The 16,007-nt window shown below is 41.5% G+C and overlaps 1 protein-coding gene across 2 annotated transcripts in view; it reads right to left on the bottom strand.

The window, feature by feature from the left end:
* Window positions 1-16,007, bottom strand: part of spns2 (SPNS lysolipid transporter 2, sphingosine-1-phosphate) — a 34,618-nt gene that overhangs the window by 10,643 nt on the left and 7,968 nt on the right. The window contains exons 2-6 of one of the 2 annotated variants that reach the window (XM_061299735.1): window positions 13,887-13,952; window positions 5,170-5,306; window positions 3,340-3,491; window positions 2,445-2,511; window positions 11-153 (exon numbers count right to left, since the gene is read on the bottom strand). In XM_061299735.1, coding sequence (XP_061155719.1) covers window positions 11-153; window positions 2,445-2,511; window positions 3,340-3,491; window positions 5,170-5,306; window positions 13,887-13,952 — 565 coding nt within the window. Of the gene's footprint in view, window positions 1-10; window positions 154-2,444; window positions 2,512-3,339; window positions 3,492-5,169; window positions 5,307-5,793; window positions 5,954-13,886; window positions 13,953-16,007 lie in introns of those variants that run through there. The other variant, XM_061299736.1, reaches the window with a different exon arrangement.

The raw sequence follows: 16,007 nt of genomic DNA on the forward strand, positions 1-16,007 counted from the left end.
GTCATCTTACTTCTTAGCCAGCGCCTTCATGTCACACAACCACGACGTTTGGGTTTTGATTCGTCCTCCCATCTGGTCGGCACTTCCTCGCTTTGGCTCAGGCACAAAGAGCAGGATCAGGGTTGCTGCAGTCATCCCCAAAACCGGAGACACCTATGGGAACACTTGTATAAGGCCTCGCGGGATGCATAGTGAAGGCAGGATGGTTCCAGGACAAGGAATGGTGTGTTTAAAAGCTGAATGGATGCTCGCTGTGTTTGCCGATACGCTTGACATCCTAACTTTGAACACACGCTGCTTTTCTCTCTTAGTTCTGTCTGTGTGTTTGGCGACGTTTACATGGCTACATTGAAAGCCTGATCAGAATAAAAATGATTCTTGACACACCCAACTGGGAATATTCTAATCGGATTGAGCCCGTTACGATCAAGCTATTATTGCGGATGAGAGGCCGATTCATAATACGATCGGCGTGCATAAAAACACAAATAATTGTAAATTATGTTGTCATTCTGTGTTAATTCAAATTCAAACGTAGCCATTTAACATGTAAAATCTTTTATTTATTTTTCCCGGCGACTGTATTTTTCTTCCTATTTTATTTACACTACAATAAGATACAATGCTTGTATACTGAATAATACAATGGATTTTTACTTACGCTCCACATGTATAATATAGCATAGTTTGCAGTTGTATTCATCAATTATGAAGCAGATGCGCGGGCGAGATTTACTCGACTGATGCAAAAGCAATTTAATCTTCCGGAGCAAATATTGTTTATATCACATAAGTAGCTCATGAAACGGCTTTCTAGGCATAAATTGTGTGACGTGAAAATGCTTTGTTTTTTTTCCCATCTCGGAGGTGCGAGGATTACTGATCATTTCCTTCTTTGCGTCTTGTCATATCTGCAATTTTCACTGCAGTATGAATATTAATGAGGGGGATTTTATATGAGATATCCTTATGGACTAAGCTCTTTACTATCAGGATTTCATCAATTTTATATTTAATTTATTTGCTGCTAAATTCTGCTGTATGAATTCAAAAATTCTTATTCAGCAAGGCGCAGCAAAACCTTGAATCCCAAAGGGCCCGTTCCACATTTCCTGTACGTATAGATGGCTGGCAATCCCACGTACGAGCGAGTACCCTCCCCCCGCCCTCCTTGTTGCCGACCATCATTTAGCCAAACAAGGAAGGTCGCAGGAACACGGCGGGCAAAAACAAGCGGAAGCTCTGTCGAGTCATTTTCTACCGACAGCAGGATAGCGCCGTTGTTTCATGCCTTCATATTTGTTTTCCTCCCACATGCCGAGCCACTGACTAATTGGCTTTTGAATTGTTGTTTTAGAATGTCAGTGTGGCCACAGTGGAACAAACTGCCCTCTTTATTGTTATGTTTTTAACGTTCCACCAAGACCGGTTAGTATTGACGTCCTGTTTCCCTCCCCTGAAGCCAGCAAACTACCTGTCATGTCCAGGAATCCAAAGAAATCCTTTGTGACCCGTCGAAGGAATGTTTCTTTTCCGCCATTAAATGTCAGTTGCTTCGTTAGAGGAGTCACGTCCTTACATTGTTTGGACTTTTTTTAAAAAATGACCTCCAAAGTCAGCCTCACCTAGGGAATCCTGTTTCACATTTAACCAGTTTGTTTCCCTTTTGAGTTGAGGTGAAGTAAAAAAAAAGAGTTAATGTTTACACCAGGGGTGTCAAACTCGTTTTTTTGGCGGGCCGCATTGTAGTCATAGCTTCTTTCGGAAGGCCATTATGACTGTCAACCCAAATAAATGTATCAGCACCTCATATTATATACAGTAAAAGCTTCAAAACTGACAAATAACTCGTTTTCAAATCAGACGAGTAAAAACTGGTCAAATATTTAAAAAATATATATATATTATAAGCGAAGACAATTTGCAATTCTAGTAATGACACACGAATTCGATGCACAATTTGTCTTCGCCGGCCACATAAAATGATGTGGCGGGCCGTATCTGGCCCGCGGGCCTTGACTTTGACACCTTTACACTGTCATTCCCACAGAACTTATATTTGGACAGTCTGTATTTTTTAAAGAAGTTGTTATAATGTAATTTCTATTAGCCCCTCCTCCTCCTTAAAATGTTTTACATTTACAAGTTTGTTTACCCTGTGAGAATTTGTAGCATAGATGCCATTTTAAATCTTTCGAATTCTATTTTGCAAACTTTTCTGAAGGATCGGAGTTGACGTCAACGCGTGAGTGACTTATTTTGCCTTTAGCGCGGTTTGCCCTGTCACTTCCTCACAACGTCCAGTCTTGTGTGCCCTCACTGTGTTTTTGACCCCTCTGAACCCGGATCCACGCCGGCCCCAACCACAGCCCCGCAGGAGGGGCACTAAATCCGTCCTTGTGTGGGTTTGTTTGTGTGTATAATGCAGCAGTTGATGGCCTTACCCTCAATGCCCAGTGCCAGTCTCCTGCAGCTACCTTGGCGCTGGTGCCCAGGATGTAACCCAATCCGCTGCAGGAAAAAAACACAAGTGCCGATGATGCCACTGACACATGGATGTCATTTCTATATCAAGTGTATGACTCATCGGTCTGACTTTGCTCACTGTGTTTGTTTTCCATCCTTTCAATGTAGCAATAAACACATCCTGCTCGCATCGCGGCCTAATTAAAGACTGTATTTGAAGTTGATGGAGAGTTGCAACTGGGCTGATTGGCTAATTGCTCTATTTGTAGGGAGTTGTAAAAAGCTCATTTTCAGGAGAACATACAAAATTCATGTAATTAATGCCAATCGGTGTTTAATGGGAAAAATAACCTCCAAATTCACTAAGGACAAAAGACCGATCTAATTCTAGAGAGCATACAACACGAACAATAAACTATAAATCGAGACCTGGTACGAGAGGGTCCACTTAAAAAAGATGGATTTGAATGACGTGATGTTATGTTAGTATCATTCCGATGAAATATTACAGCATACAGTTCTCCTTCTTTGAGCATCTTTTCCATTTCTTTGCATTCTGCTACGCACTGTTCTGTTCATAATGTTAAACCTCAAAGGGGTTTTTCGGTGCTCCATCCACCGGTCCATTCATCTTTTATCACCCAGCTTTGTTTACTCTCTCCCTGTGGTCCTTTTTCTCATTGAGGGCTGCAGATTTGTGCTTAAAATGCCTTCAATTCCCACACCAGTATATTTAAAGTACCGCATTCTTGTGTGGGAGATGTTAGTGCAGCTGTATCAAGGTAAAACACTTCCGTTGTTTTGAGTCGGACCTTCATTACATGTCCGAATTGAACGCTGGACACGAGAGAGGGAGATGTTTCTGCTGCTCACCTTCCCAAGGGGATGGCCAGGTAGAAGAAAGAGAGCATCATGGTACGCTTGTTATTGGTGAACAAGTCTCCAATGATGGTGGGGGAGATGGACGAGTAGCTGGACTCTCCGATGCCCACCAGGCCGCGGGAGAGCATAAACAACCAGTAGTACTGCACAGAGACAATAGAAATGGAAAAACGTGATGTCAAAATATTGCATCCATGTGGAAATGGCATAATGCTAGATGGGGAGTCGCTATTGGCCACCTCTGGTCACCATGTAGCTCCGCCCCTGGAGAATAAGCTATAAAATAATTAGATGACTGTCCTGTAATCATTGGCACACTTTCAGACGTGATAAACTGATAAGTGTGTAAGTAAATGGCTTAAGGAGTGGTCATAGGGGCATCTGTGTGGGCAGCTGTTTCCATGGCAACACACTATCTGGAAAGATACAGTACTCCTGAGTCTGTAATACAAAAATAAAATCCTTCTTTCTAATGCACACTCATCTAATCAAATAATTGATTAACATTGAGAGAGAAATTGCTGCTACAATATTAGCATTTGGTGTCATTAGGAATTGAAGTGGCCTAAGCACACTCCAAAAATGTGCTTGAAAAGACTGACGAGTGCTTCCTCAATTCAACAGCAGTACTTCATTTCATCTCAGCCCCTTAAGTCGCCTGGCTGAATTTCCCCGCTCAGGCAAATAAAAGACTGCCATCTTGTCTCCACCCTCCTGAGACATCTATGCTGTCATTCCTTTCTGACCAGCTCCCACTCAAAGCGATGCAGCCAATAATGCTGGTCTGCAGAACTTGAGTGCTTCAGCTTTTCAGGCTGTGTGTGGCTGCCAGTCAAATGGCACACATTAGCGCTTCTCAATACCTTGAATCTTGGCGGTGATGTATTCATCAATGCCGATTTGTTTGTTTGGGTGCTTGGGTGCTTGGGTGACCTTCCTTCCGTCTGCAGTTTCCGATATACTACCGTATTTTCCGCACTATAAGGCGCACCTAAAAACCTCCAATTTTCTCAAAAGCCGACAGTGTGCCTTATAATCAAGTGCGCCTTATATATGGACTAATATTGAGCCACTACAGCAGGCGTGTCCAAAGTCCGGCCCGCGGGCCAAATGTATATATATATGAACAAAGTTTTAAAATGGGCCATTCATTGAAGGTGCGCCTTATAATCCGGTGCGCCTTATATATGGACAAAGTTTTAAAATGGGCCATTCATTGAAGGTGCGCCTTATAATCCGGTGTGATTTATAGTGCAGAAAATACGGTACTTGTCAGGGGTTATTATTTGAGGATTTTGTATCATTTCAACTCTTGTGACTTTCATTTTCATTAGCTACGTCAATTTGTATTGATGCTATTCAAAAAGCTTTGTTGCGCTTTTACGGGTTCCAATCCTATATGATGATTGATCCCTTATTGATTTGCCATATGATTAAGCTTTGGTGGCGGTCTTGCACATTTATTTCCAAGCGCTCCTATTACAATGTTGTCTGCATGCACATGAAGCCTTTTTGCTCTCAAACTTAATCTCCCCATGTAATTGCTCCTGAGAGTAATGTTATTGTTGAATGCACACAAAGGTTTTTCAAGATATCAAAACTGTCAAGGGGTAGTTAAACTGCCGTCTTATCTTCTAAAGTCTCGTAACCGAGACCAAGCCTCGGCCTTGCTTAATTGGATGTCGGGCAAAGATGTAAAAACTGCCAACGCGGTTACGCCAAGCGTGACATTTCATTTCCCTGCTTTCAATAAAAGCGTATCCACCATAATGAGCTTGTCTGCGATACAAGCTAACATGTCCCGCCATTGTTTTGTCGTACCTCTTTGCTGATGAAGGAGCTCAACAGCGTAACGGTGGACCAAAAAAAAATGCCGCAGCTCAGGATGGCCTTTCTGTTGAAACGGTCGCCCAGGTAACCGAAGATGGGAGCTGCCACCATGAAGCTGCAGATGAACACTGTGACAGGAAAAAACAAAGAAATGACACGTTACAAAATATTGCTTTGTGCCCTGTGGCTTATTTCCCACTGGTCATAAATAATTCCTCCAACTTTTTACAACTTCCCAGTCAAGGTCCCATTAGTGCTTTAAAACGTGTTGACTAATTGCTCAGCTGCAGTGAGGCCGCCCTCATTTTCTGGCTTTTTCGTCAATATTTACGGGCAGGACCAGACGGACGCAAATAGATCTTGCGGATTTTGCATTTTTAATCCACTCACGCTGACTTCGGGAGTCTTTGTGGTGCAGAAAGGACAGAGAGGTTGCTCTTGACAGCAGTGGGAGAGCAAAGGAGGCAGGCTGCTGTTTTGACACATTGTCAGCATAAAGATGTGATGGTGGAGGGGGGGGGACGTTATATAAGAGCCACGCATCCCAGCCGCACAGGATAAGGGGAGGAATCCGATTATGTCAACATGTGATATGGCAGAAAGAAGTCTTTTTACCTTTCATGAAAAAAAAAAAGCAGCATTCATTCATTCTCCCATCCACTTTTCCTCAGGTACAGGGTGAGCCAGATCAAAATATAAAACCATAAAAAAAGAGGTTATAAAAAAATTGTTTCGATTAAGTGTATTTAAAATGAGCCTCGTACACACACTCCTGTCCCATGTGAGATTTTACTAAACGGTGGGCGGAAGGTTTTCGACCCAGTTTAGCAGCTTGTCAAAAAACACACACCTGATCATCGACTTTGCGATATGTTGATGAGATGATTAGATAAGCTATTCATAACGCCTCATTATCACCTTGTTGCAATGTCCGCACGTCGGAGCAGACTCAGGCACCTTAACACGGCGCTCACAATTATTCAACGTTAACCTCGTTGCTTGTTTTCAAAGCACACCTCAAAGCTTTTAATGTGTGTGGAAAAGGAATTGGACGACGCTGCCTGCTCCAGAGTCGATTTGGATTGATTTCAGTCGACGTGTACCTGAATCCAAAGTGCTCATTTTCACACTGGGGTTATTTGGAAATAAAAGTAGTTTCTGTTGTTAGCTTAGTACTGAAAAGATCAGCAGCACATGAATAAAAAATAAATATATTAGTTTGACAAGGCAGATAAAAAAAATTTACAGCAGAAATTGAGTATAAAAAAATAAATAAAAATAAATAAATACATTAAAAAATATATATACATATATATTACAGTTTGACAAGGCAGATTAATTTTTTTTACAGCATTAATTGAGCAAGTCTTATGAATATTCCAAATTGATTTATCGTATTTTGAAAATGGCCAGTTGAGGTGTACACAGTTAATTCAACTCAGATAAACAAGTGTAAAGTTTGTTTGATTTTTACAATAGCATAAGCCCATTTGTTGACTGGGCAACATTCTTGACAACGTATGACGTCCATTAAGCGAGAACCCTTAAAGGGTTAACACGCATAAAATGCTACCCGTCCGCCCAAACCACATTCCACCTTGTCCACCAGTGCCTTTCCTGTTTACTCAATCTAACGGGTCACATCCACATGTTTGTTTGATCTTAACAAAGCTTTTAGAGATACGTCCCCGATCTCAAGTAAAAATAGTAAACGTGTAATGCAAATGTGGTCGCAAAACCCAAACAGTTGTGTGGATGTTTATACAGCTGCCCCCATGAGAGAAAGAACATTTTTGATCATCTCAAAAGTCTTCATTCTAATTTAAGGTGAGCATGATTGGTGGAGAATCTTAGGTGCAGAAAATATGGGAAATCCTGTTCTTGTTTCAATTGACGATAAAACCTCAGGAGGTGCCTCACCCTTATATACAATACAAGCCACAGATCATCAGATCTTTCTATTTATGAGTGTGTCAAGGTGTGTTGTGTTTATTCACCAAACCTTGCGCAAACACATTTGCCTGTGAAATATGAGACTCACCTGAAGACAGCACCTGTGACGCTAAACATATGGTTGCTTGATATCCAAAGATTTTCCAAACATGTTTGCTTTGAAAGTGAATACAAGAAAGCTTTTATTTGCCCTAAAAGGCAGCAGTTTAGTTTGATAAAAGTGGAACTAGCAAACACAAAGGGGACAGACGGTATTATGCCTGCCGCTTTCCCATTTCCAAACAGGCCTTTGAAATAAAAAAAGGTTTGTGTTTCTGCTCAGCTGCTTTTCTGGTGTTTTTATTCGAGCTGGCCAAACTGCTCATACTGCATACTGCTGTATGCACATTTGATTACGTACAAAAGCCATCACATTTAGAGTGAATAAAAAAAGAATGCCAACAATTATAGCACGTAACTGGAACTGGTTGTAAGATTGTGATCTGAATAATAATTCTTATTTTTTAAATCGTTTTTTAATGTTTGTATTTATTTTCTATTGTATTTCTTATGTATGTTTTGTTATTTTTATTTCCATATATTTTTTTAAATACAATTTCTCAAATATATATTTTAGATATATATTTAAATCTATATATATATAGAGAGAGATTTTTGAATCATTTTATAATGTTAGTATTTATTTTTTACTTTATTTGATATGAATATTTTGTTCTTTTTATTTCCCTATATATATTCTTTTTAAATTAAAATTTTCAAATATATATTTTAGACTTTCTTATATTTTCACTTTTATTTATTTAGGATTTTGGATTTTAAGGGTTTTGGTTCTGCAATGCAGAAGAAAATATTAAATGTATTTATGGGCCTCGATACTCATCCAGTTCATACCGTGTGGTAACATGCAAGTGAGACCATAATATTTGAAATCAGGGGAGGACAAGAGCAATTGAGAGCTAACAGCGAGGGGCGAAAAATTCCTTTAGCCACATTTTCCAGTCCATATTTTACTTTTTCGAACCACAGTGACATTTAATAGGTCCCAGCTAGGAAAATCCCACCTATCCACAAAGTTGAAAGTACTTTAGATCTTTTAGCTGCGTAACCTGACAATCAAGACGGTCAAAGCGAGGGCGGACAGCTGAAGGAATTTGACCAGAGAGGAGTAAAGAAAGACACATGCAATAATACGCAGGTCCGTACATGTCTGCAGGCTAGACGCTGTCAATCAGTGCCATTTTTAGCCACATTGTCCTATTCACAGCCTGTTTTTGTGTCACCGCTTATCCCGTCACAAATTCTTCCGTGAATACCGAAGCTTTCCACTCTCGCAGTCATGACGAGGTTATCAGCATGCTGCAGCGGGAGTTGTTTGGATGACGAGAAAATGATGTGTGTGTCTTCTGTTTGTATAATGAGACGTGCGACTGATTTCACTCTTGTATTATTTGGGATGGGCAACTGTTGGCGTGCGATTGATTTTCAATTTTCGGGTGATTATTTTGACCTACTACCGGTTCGATACCATTTTCAATATATTTATATATATATATATTTTTAGTTCACGCTATATTTTAAGTTGTAATATCACCTTTCACCACTAGATGGCTTAGTTACATTTGCATCGAGTGCTACACTGCCCTAACGTTATAAGATCTAATAATTTCTTGCACATTTGCACATTTATAAAAAACAGGCCATTGCAGTGGAGAAAAAAAAATCAATGTGGTTATTTTGTTGTTTGCTTCAAACCCTTTGTTGTTCAATAGCGGATCTGATCCACATGTATTGAGGAATGTACTCTGAGAAATGAAATATATGAAAAGCATTTTGCATATTTGACATAAAAAGCCATTTATGCCCATATAGTCAATGAAACAAGTGAGATTCCACGATTGCTATTCTGGGCGACATCTGCTTGTAACCATGGCGACGCTATGTAAAGCTGTTAACTTTTACACAGGCCTTGAAAAGCACGCTTATTATCACCCCCGTCAATACTGTGCAGACAAAAGGGATGTTCTGGAGCAGATATTCTGCAGGCACCTTGATCAATTTAAAAAAAACTCATACAAGCAACACACATTGAACTTTGGTGTGAATTTGCGTGTGAATGCTCGTGTGTGTGTGTGCGGAAAGTTCCAGATGGCGCTATAAACGAGAAGACACAGCGGGCAATTTTATACGCATGGGCATTTTGAATGAAATCAAAATAGCCAAGTAGGGCTCCCGCTACTGCTCTTGTGAAACGTAGCTCGACTGAAGGGTGTGTAAATATATTGCTGTTTATTTTGGGTCCGAGGACTCGTAAAAGCCACCGTGGTTTTTCTCTTTGCCTTTTTTCACGGTAAAATTAGCATGAAGCCATTGCAAATGTTTGATTGCGTGAGTTTATAGATCATATGAACAAAAGGTGTTGTGTGCAATGAGCGTTTTGTCAAGTGTACAGCTGGGAGTATATTTCTTCCTCTAATGATTAATGGGACTGCCCATGGCGGCTGTGACACTTCCATTTGGACATTCACACATATCAGGCTACTGCCTTGGGGATTCCCCTTCATGTGGCGCCCCATGTATTCCTACATTCCTCAAATTTCTGATTACCACAAATTTACCCCTCAGTCCCCCTCTGCTCAGTCTCGAGCGGTGTTGGATTACCAATCCGGGAAGCCTGGGAAATACCTCCCTCTCGCCTGGATCTGAACAGTTAATTCCCAACAGAAGCCGCAGTCAAATACAGGCAAACTCCCACTTAAACCCTTTTTGATTGTATCCTATCTCCCCGATTCTCCGAGTGGATAGTCGGTGCGTGTCACAGCTGCCTTCCATCCTGACTACCTGCTGCAGCTGGGGAGAATTACACGGCGCTCCGAAAAAGAAAAGCGTCTGGCTCCAACATCATCTTTTGCTTATTAGCAAGCACATATTGGAAGCAAATACACATGTGCTAAGAATGAAGAAAAAAAAGCTGCTGACAGGAAGTGAGATTCAATTTAAGTCCAGACTGCTATTCAAGGCTAGAGGAAGGCTGGTGTGGCAGAGAATAAAAAAAAATATGCACTTAGGTGCAGCATGAGGAGTAAAAAAAAAAAATTCCCCGTAATGCACATTGGAGCACCCGGCGTAATGACCTGCTTGTCTGAATTTGTGCAATCCTTGTTGTTACGCTGATTTATGAAACACACACAGACTATCCTTGACCTTCACTGTGCATTATAAAAGTCAAGTCCACGATTAACGAGAACGTTCTTGCGTTTGTGTTGGAAGTTCATGTCTCAAAGGTGGGAGAGAATTGATCAGTTCTCTTTTCAAGAGGAAAAAAAAGTGGAATAGTGATTAGCACGGTAGTGTTACGGTTCTCATTTCTGAGTTTCTATCTCGGTTGTGGGTTAGCACGTTCTCCTCGTTTTCAATCTAAACTGGGTGGTCAATCACCAGCTTTGTTATTGATTCGTCGACACAAAGTGAAAGGGTTTCCAATCATGGCCGACAGCTGCCTTCCCTTGAGACGTGGCCTAGAAAAATATAGACACATGCACGCAGGGTGATGTCGGTGAATCATCGGGTCATCGTTCTAATTTGGGCTCAGCCAAATAAATAAAAATAATGCCGACAATTAAGGTACATGTTTCTTGTACGCTCCTTTTGCCGTCATCCCTGCAGCTCATGGTGACAACATGGCAAAGGACAGCTGCCAAACTGCTGATAGAGAAAGAGGGGGTACCAAGGGATAGTGACTGAAGCAAGAGACAAAATAGAAGCAGCTGTGATCCCTCAAAACAGCTGATCAAGCACAAGAGAAGATACAGGAATAACTTATTTTTGTGCAAGTGAGTAACGAAAAGATTCCGAGAGCTTCTGATGACGCGCAGGTCGGATGTGCACGCATGAGTGTTCATCTAATCCAATTCATATCAATATATGAAAATAAATAAAAATAATAATATACCGTATTTTCCGCAGTATAAGGCGCACCGGATTATAAGGTGCACCTTCAATGAATGGCCGATTTAAATTTTTTTTCCATATATATAAGATATATACATTTGGTCCGCGGGCCGGACTTTGGACACGCCTGCTGTCGTGGCTCAATATTGGCCCATCTATAAGGCGCACCTGATTATAAGGCGCACTGTCGGCTTTTGAGAAAATTTGAGGTTTTTAGGTGCGCCTTATAGTGCGGAAAACACGGTATTTTTTTATTTTTATTCTTCCAAAAATTCCATTTTCACTTCACAGTTTCTCAACTAAGTCTTAATATTTGGGCAGAACTGGAGTGGCGAGTCGCCCCGAGCACCTGTGGCCTCATTCCTTAAGCTCACATAGCAGCCCAATGACAGACTGACACCATGTTATGAGCGGAGGGGCTTGTCATGTCATTTCGTGCGAGTGTGTGTGTGTGTAAATGAGCGCGCTAGTGTGGCTATCGCATTACCGACAAGGTGGGCAGCCACACAGAATATGGCACAGACAGAATGTGAGCTGTTTTGAGCTGTGGCTCCTCATTAGGATTCTTCACATCCAGAATTGCTGAGCCTGATATTGCTTTCATGCTCCACCAGTTGAAGATAATGACATCGTCGCCTTCTATGATGACGTTTTATTTCGGGATTGCCTCAAAGCACAAAATGTAGAAAGTCAGTCTGGTTAGGCTGGAAAGTCGTTTAAGTAAAGGTAATATCATCCAGGTGAACAAGCTTTTGCATTAACCTTTGGTGCCCTCCGTGCCCTCGGGACCGGGCCGGTTCACAGCTGCGCGAGTGCGTCACTCACCTCAGGCAGCCGGAGGGGCCATTAGAGCAGACCTGACATTTGCAGCGGGAGAGCTAAGAGCTCGTGCTGTTGTCTGACAAGTCCGGTGGGCTCAGGTGAGAGCATCTCGGGATTGTGACGGGCCCGAGAGCTCCAGGCTTGAACATCAACTTTTTAACTAACTCTCACAAGAGATCTGAGCTCCCCGCCCAGGTAATATTGACACAAGTTTACAAATATATAAAAAAAAAAATGGCTGCCAACCTCCTTGTCAATAAGTTTTGTCTCTTTTGGCAGAATAACAAAAAAGGAGAACTGCATCATCTCATCGCATTGTTGTAGCAAGTTAACGGGATCCTTCTTGTTAGTGTTCCCCAAGGGGAAATTCTCTTTTCACTAAGAGGAGAGATATCATCGCAAATGTCTAGTTGAGGATTGGGTGTCTTGCTCAAGGGCATTTTAGCAACTCTCCTCTCTCCATCCTCTCAAATTCCCAAAGTCATTACAACGTACGCTATGTTTGACCCTGAGAGCCTCCAAAAAGTCTGCAGGTTCTCCAGCATTCTTTTTTTTTCCGTTTCCTTTTTATTGAATCAACTTGCGGCGGAAATTAGAGTCAATACCTCAGTGGAAATGTTTGAATAGTTACTTAAGACTTATTTTTACACTCTGGAATTTAGTTGAATGATACATCGTGTCCTTTTCTGCTTGGTGGTGGTGATTGAACCTCAAGTTCTTGCTCTATGACTGACTGGAACAAGATCTGTGGCAGGAACAAGAACTTTCCTGAAGGCATATCTGCCTTTTCAGCTCATTAAATGGACACTTGTACTGTTTTAGTTTGAATTGCATTATTTTGTAGCCTGTCCAAGTGCCTGTCTAACACCTCCACGGTAGTTTGTGGTCCAAAGTGGGCGGAAGCTGCCATGACGAGTGAGGAAGGAAAAAAGGCAGAACGTTTCTGGCTTGCAGGTGCTTACAGAGACTTGGATTGTTCTCTCAGGGGATAAAAAGTTGGGTGGACTGAACCAGAGGGACGTGAAAATACTGTAAACATATGCAGGGTGTCTACACGTCCACGCCGGGAGTCAACTCGTGACATCACCTTCACACTTAGGCTCCCTTCAGATTACAAATTCCACAGTCTGTTGTGAGAAAAGGTCGTCTGGGGATCAGGGGCCAAGCGGAGTCTGAGCTACCACAGGTCCAGGCAGGTCTTCTACTTTTAGACCGGTCGAGAGAGGTGAAGGGCAAATCAGGCATCTCTTTTTCACTCATGAAGAATGTGAGGTGTGTGTGTGCACAAGTGTGGATGTGTCAATAACCGCAATTATGGTCCAAAGTAAACAGAATTAAGAATAAAAAGCTGTACTGTTTTCCCCTTTCCTGTCACGATTTCATCCAAATGTGAAGCGGTGTGTTATTTTATTGAGGTTTGAAAAATGGTAGCGGCAAAGCAATAAAAAAAAAAATCGGGAGGCTAGAATGGAATTGGGTGAAAATTAGATTTAGAGGTGATGAAATGGCCCTTTCACTGGGGGGAGAAAAAAAATAACACACATGACCTAAGTGTTTTTTTCCTGGAGGATATTTTTGTCTTTAAGACACCATTCAGGTCACTCTTAGTTAGCTTAGGGAACATCAAGCATGGGAGGAAACACTGGGCTGTATTCTTGGCCTCAACGGGCCTTTGTGTACCCAAGTGATGGTGTTGAAATGACTCGGAGGCCGCGCTGAGACAAGACTGGCTCCTGTCCTCCAATAAGAGGGCTTTGCACGCTATCTCCCGAAAAAAAGGGGGATTCATTAGGATTGGAGGAAACCCTGCCCTAAACCCAAGCATGCACACATCAAGGCTGTAAACAGACTCCCAATTTGCAACGTGTTTTCCTTTCTTGCCATGAAGTGCGGCAATGCAATGCGCTACTCGCAAAACACCCCATAAAAGCCACATTATGTAATATTTTCTTTCAACTAAGATCTTTAGGCTGAAGGACACATACCTGTTTGCAACAAGGCGACCACGCTGTCGGATACCTCGAAATCCTTCTGGATGTCAAGCGCCACGCCTGCAAACAAAAAGCAACATTTCTTTTTGATAATTTGAAAAGTGATAGACATTTGGATGAATATGATGGCTAGATAGCCCTAATTATGGGATTAACAGATGAGCAGAAATAGCACTTGAGTAATGAAGTGCTCGCTTAATGGACGCAAACATCATTAACGGTGGCCTGTGATAATTGGACAATTTGCGTTTTCTGTCACTACACACCACGAGACGGCTCTGCAGGCATCTGCGTGAGGTTAAATATAGCCGCCGGCTTCTATCGAGCCCACAGATGAACAGCCGTAACAGCCTTGTAGGTCTTTGAAGGCATCTTAAGCCTGTTTCTGTAGCCCAAGCACACTTTTGCAGAAATAGAGAAAATTCCAATAGTGTGCATCGCATCTCATATCTCATCTCATATCTCATCTCATCTCTCGGCTCATGTCTCATCTCATCTCTCATAGCTCATCTCTCATATCTCATATCATATCATATCGCATCTCATATCGCATCTCATATCGCATCTCATATCGCATCTCATATCGCATTTCATATCTCATCTCATCTCGTATGCAATAATGGCATGAACACCTTCTGACATAAAATGTGTTTCTCTACAGTCTTCTAAAGCTCAAGTGAGGATTGCAACATGATTGCACCAAAATGAAACCGAGGCATGACTAACATTTTTAAAAAGCTGTCGGCTTGTGATCTTTCCCAGCTTGACCTCAAGACTCCTGCAATAAATTACTTTTAAGCAGCAGCAGCAGCAGCATGCAAATGGTCATCCCCAGAGAAGGTGTGCAGGTCAACAACCAAGATCATAACCAAGAGGGCAATCCGGTGATGCTGCTATTCTCAGCATTGACATGGCTTTGCTTTGTCATGCTTTGAAGAACTTCAAACATACATGGGCAGGTGCATTTTACGTTTGACTTCCTTCTCGAGTGACCTTATTTAACCCCGCTGCTCACATCCGAATTGTCGAAAGTGTATCTGAAACTGTACAAGAGTGTTTATCAGTACAGAGTCCCAACATTTATTTGTACTTGTCAGTAATTAGGCCAGAAGAAGCCTTCAAAGTCGCTAGGGAGGGGCGTGAGGGGGGGTCCTACACCAGATGGTGGACTGTCTCTCTTGGATGCAGTCTATAGAAAATATTACAGGTAGGACTGGTTAATTGTAAGAAGCTGGAATGGAAACCAAAACTGCTGTGAATGAATGCGCTGTATAAACATCCGGTGAAACCTGTTCAAAAAGGGAAACTGTCAATAATGGACATATGCATTTATTTGAGTTTGTGTTTTTGCAGCAGATTCAAGTGCAGCGAGCTGTGTAATCAACCGCGCTAATCTGTAGCAGATTACAGAGAGCAAGTCGCTATGTTTTCAGATCTCTGCTCTCACCGTAAAGCCCTTCGGAAAAAAAATAATAATTTGGTTTTTCTTTCCTTTTGTTCAACTCGCTCCCCCCTAAATTATTTGATAATTTTCTTCTAGATCGACAGAAACGGATGACTTGTAAAACGTGTCTGAGGTAATACAAAGATGAACGGTAGCAGAGTACAGTTGCCATGGCGACGCTTGGTGCTCCAAAAAAGATAAAGGTCAAGTATCCACGATGGAATTGAACTGTCTTTTTTTTTTTTCTTCAATCCTTTTTGTTCAAAATTAGACTTGCTTATTCTATCATCGATTGCCTCCTGTTGAAAAGGTTAGCTGAATGTGACAAACTATCAAAACATTTTTGACACATTTTCAAACAGTATCAAATAACCACAAATCTCATTCAAGCTAAGTTAATTAGTTTCTCACAGCTTCTGGGGTTTCTCGTGTGTGTGTGTAAGCATGACGCAAAGCTAAAGCCATTGTAGGAATGTGGATCCACCTGATTGAACAGGAACTCCCATCTTTATTTTACACAGCAATGTACACTAACCAGCCATGATCAAATCTGTCATTCCCATTGTGTGTATTTTTCAGAAAAATATCAAATAGATTTATGTTAAAATGTTTCGCAGGATGGTATATAATGAGTGTTGATTTTGTTTTGATTCAGAATTTAGTTTCATGTT

The sequence above is a fragment of the Syngnathus typhle genome, linkage group LG15 (assembly GCF_033458585.1).
Source record: "Syngnathus typhle isolate RoL2023-S1 ecotype Sweden linkage group LG15, RoL_Styp_1.0, whole genome shotgun sequence".
NCBI lineage: Eukaryota > Metazoa > Chordata > Actinopteri > Syngnathiformes > Syngnathidae > Syngnathus > Syngnathus typhle.